The sequence below is a fragment of the Triticum urartu genome, chromosome 6 (assembly GCF_003073215.2).
Source record: "Triticum urartu cultivar G1812 chromosome 6, Tu2.1, whole genome shotgun sequence".
NCBI classification, from domain to species: Eukaryota; Viridiplantae; Streptophyta; class Magnoliopsida; order Poales; family Poaceae; genus Triticum; species Triticum urartu.
Window position 1 is genome coordinate 409,963,350 of NC_053027.1, and position 2,260 is coordinate 409,965,609.

Consider the following 2,260-nt stretch of genomic DNA (forward strand, 5'->3'; position numbering starts at 1 on the left):
CATTGTATCCTAGCCGGTTGATGGCTTCATTAATTTGGAGTTGGGCCTTCGTGCCTTTTCTCTAAAAAAATCCATATTTTCATATTAAAATGAATGAAAATGATGCTTATGAGATGGTCATGATGCACAATCAATTCCTAATAAATATGTTGCTCTTTGGCTGTTACAATCGACCCCTTCAAATTGAATCTCGCCCCGAGATTTAACTGTAGAAAAGAGAGATTGGGCTAAAAATCCAACAAATCTTCTTGTTCCATGTATATATGAATGGAGGCCATGAAATGATGCACAACATTGAACAAATAGGGGTATCCAAAGAAAGGTTTCGTCCGGAGATACATATCAGGTGTCATAAAGAAATACCGAAATGCAATATACGGGAGTTACAAGAAAAAACACAAGTATGTCAAAACATCGTACATGAAAGGGATGTTATGTTCATGATTTTTTGGAATGCCAGATGTAGGCTAGAAACCCCGGAATCCTCCAAATTTCCTTTACAAATCATTTGAATCAACGAGGCCTCAAAAGAAATGTCTTTGTCCCTTATGTTCAAAAAATTCAAAGAAAGTATTCGTGTAACACAAAGTAATATTTTTGGCTGTGCAAACCAATAGTTTCATGTCCAGGTGACAAGTTTTCGAGAAATGATACAATTCCAGCTTGAACAAAAGCAAGCTTTGAGAGGCCATACAAAAATGGAAGCAGGGAAGGAAGTATTGCAAATTACTATCTGTAAATTGCGGAGCCTTTTTTTATATATAATATTTGGTTCTGTTGTTTCCTTTGGTTTGCTCCTAATCTTTGCTCTATTCTTCATCTTGCGGTGGTGCTTCCGGCTCTGCTGTTGCTGCTGCAGCAGCAGCTACTGCCTCCGCCCCTGCCTCTGCCGCAGCCGCAGCCTCCACATTCTCCTTCTTTGTTTGCGCGGTCTTGATGAGATGGTTGTAGCTTCCCTTCTCCTTGAACAGCTGTGAGAAATGGATCTTGCAGTAGAGGATTCCGTTGAGAGCGGCATACGAGGAGGTCGTCAAGATGCAGCCACCATGCGAGCACTTGAAGCAGCTCTTGTGGTAGCATTCGCCCTCCAAAGTTAGCTGAACCGAAACGTAAAGATTTGCAATGTTGTTATTATTCGCGTGCCAAATTATTTTCGTGATCTTGCATGTATATTTGGCAACTCAATCGATGTCTGCCTCTTGCTCCACTATCGAAGTAACATTACATCATCCCTCTTACCTTCTCCAATGGGTACACGGTCTTTTGGCAGGCCGCGCATTTATCTTGAGTTCCAGAGAAGGCAGATGACATCTTGCTTGGAGCCTTTGCCTGCAGTTGATTTTGAATTCGCTATGTAAATAGTTTACCCATTGACACATGTGACGTGAATCGGTGAATAATCTCTGAGAAGGGAAGATGCGACGTTTGCACACTGGAACTGTACCTCGCTCTTCTCTGCGGATTTGCCACCTGAGTAACGGAACAAAAGGTCAAAATATCTGTTGGTCAGCAGTATGCTAGGACTACGGTTTCGCATTACCTGGCGTAAAATTCTTTGAGAAGTTCCCCGTCTCCTTGAAGAGCTGTTCGAAATGGGTCTTGCAATAGAGAACACCATCCATGGAAGAGTAGTTGCACATCTAGAGGCCATGCAGAAAATGAAACGCAAGCCATGTTGCCAATATTCCCATTTTGCACAAACGTATACACATATATATAATAATAGGACACAAAAGCGAAACATATTGCCGTTGAGTTCAAGGTGAAAAGCATTAGCTGAGGCCGGGGCCGCAATGCATACCGAGAGGGTCCCCTTGCAGTGGCTGCACTTGAAGCATGTCTTGTGGTAGGAGACGCCGTCGGCGGTGAGGAGGTCGATGAAATGGACGGTCTTGTCGCACGTCTTGCACTTGTCCTGCGTGCCGGTGAAAGACATGGCGATCGGCGCCGGTGATCGGCCGAGCAATGGGGACGCGCGGTCTTCTTCTTATTCGGGCGCGTCTCCTCCGGTTGGTCGGCGAGCGACGTGAATGGACTCTTTAAGAGGAACCAGCGTGGCGTCTCGAGAACGAGATGGAGACCGCGATGGGCGACACTTTAAAAGGGCGCGGGGCATGGTGGGCTTGAGAGCAAAGATAGGAGATGCATGGGCTCCAGACCGCACAAAACCAGTCTATCTAAAAGCACTGTTTAATTTTGGAAGTAATGGCCCTCTGATGTTTGCTTCCTTTCTCTGGTTCTCCTCTTTTCATGGGCGTGC

At 45.0% G+C, this 2,260-nt stretch overlaps 1 protein-coding gene across 1 annotated transcript; it reads right to left on the bottom strand.

Moving 5' to 3' along the window:
* Positions 1–598: 598 nt before the first annotated feature.
* On the bottom strand, positions 599–2,038 carry LOC125512146 (LIM domain-containing protein PLIM2b-like). The gene is made up of 5 exons (XM_048677223.1): positions 1,802–2,038; positions 1,541–1,640; positions 1,445–1,470; positions 1,240–1,329; positions 599–1,097 (listed from the first exon to the last, which is right to left on the bottom strand). The coding sequence occupies exons 1-5, from the start codon at positions 1,934–1,936 to the stop codon at positions 810–812; spliced, it is 639 nt and encodes a 212-aa protein (XP_048533180.1). The 5' UTR covers positions 1,937–2,038; the 3' UTR covers positions 599–809.
* Positions 2,039–2,260: the final 222 nt, after the last annotated feature.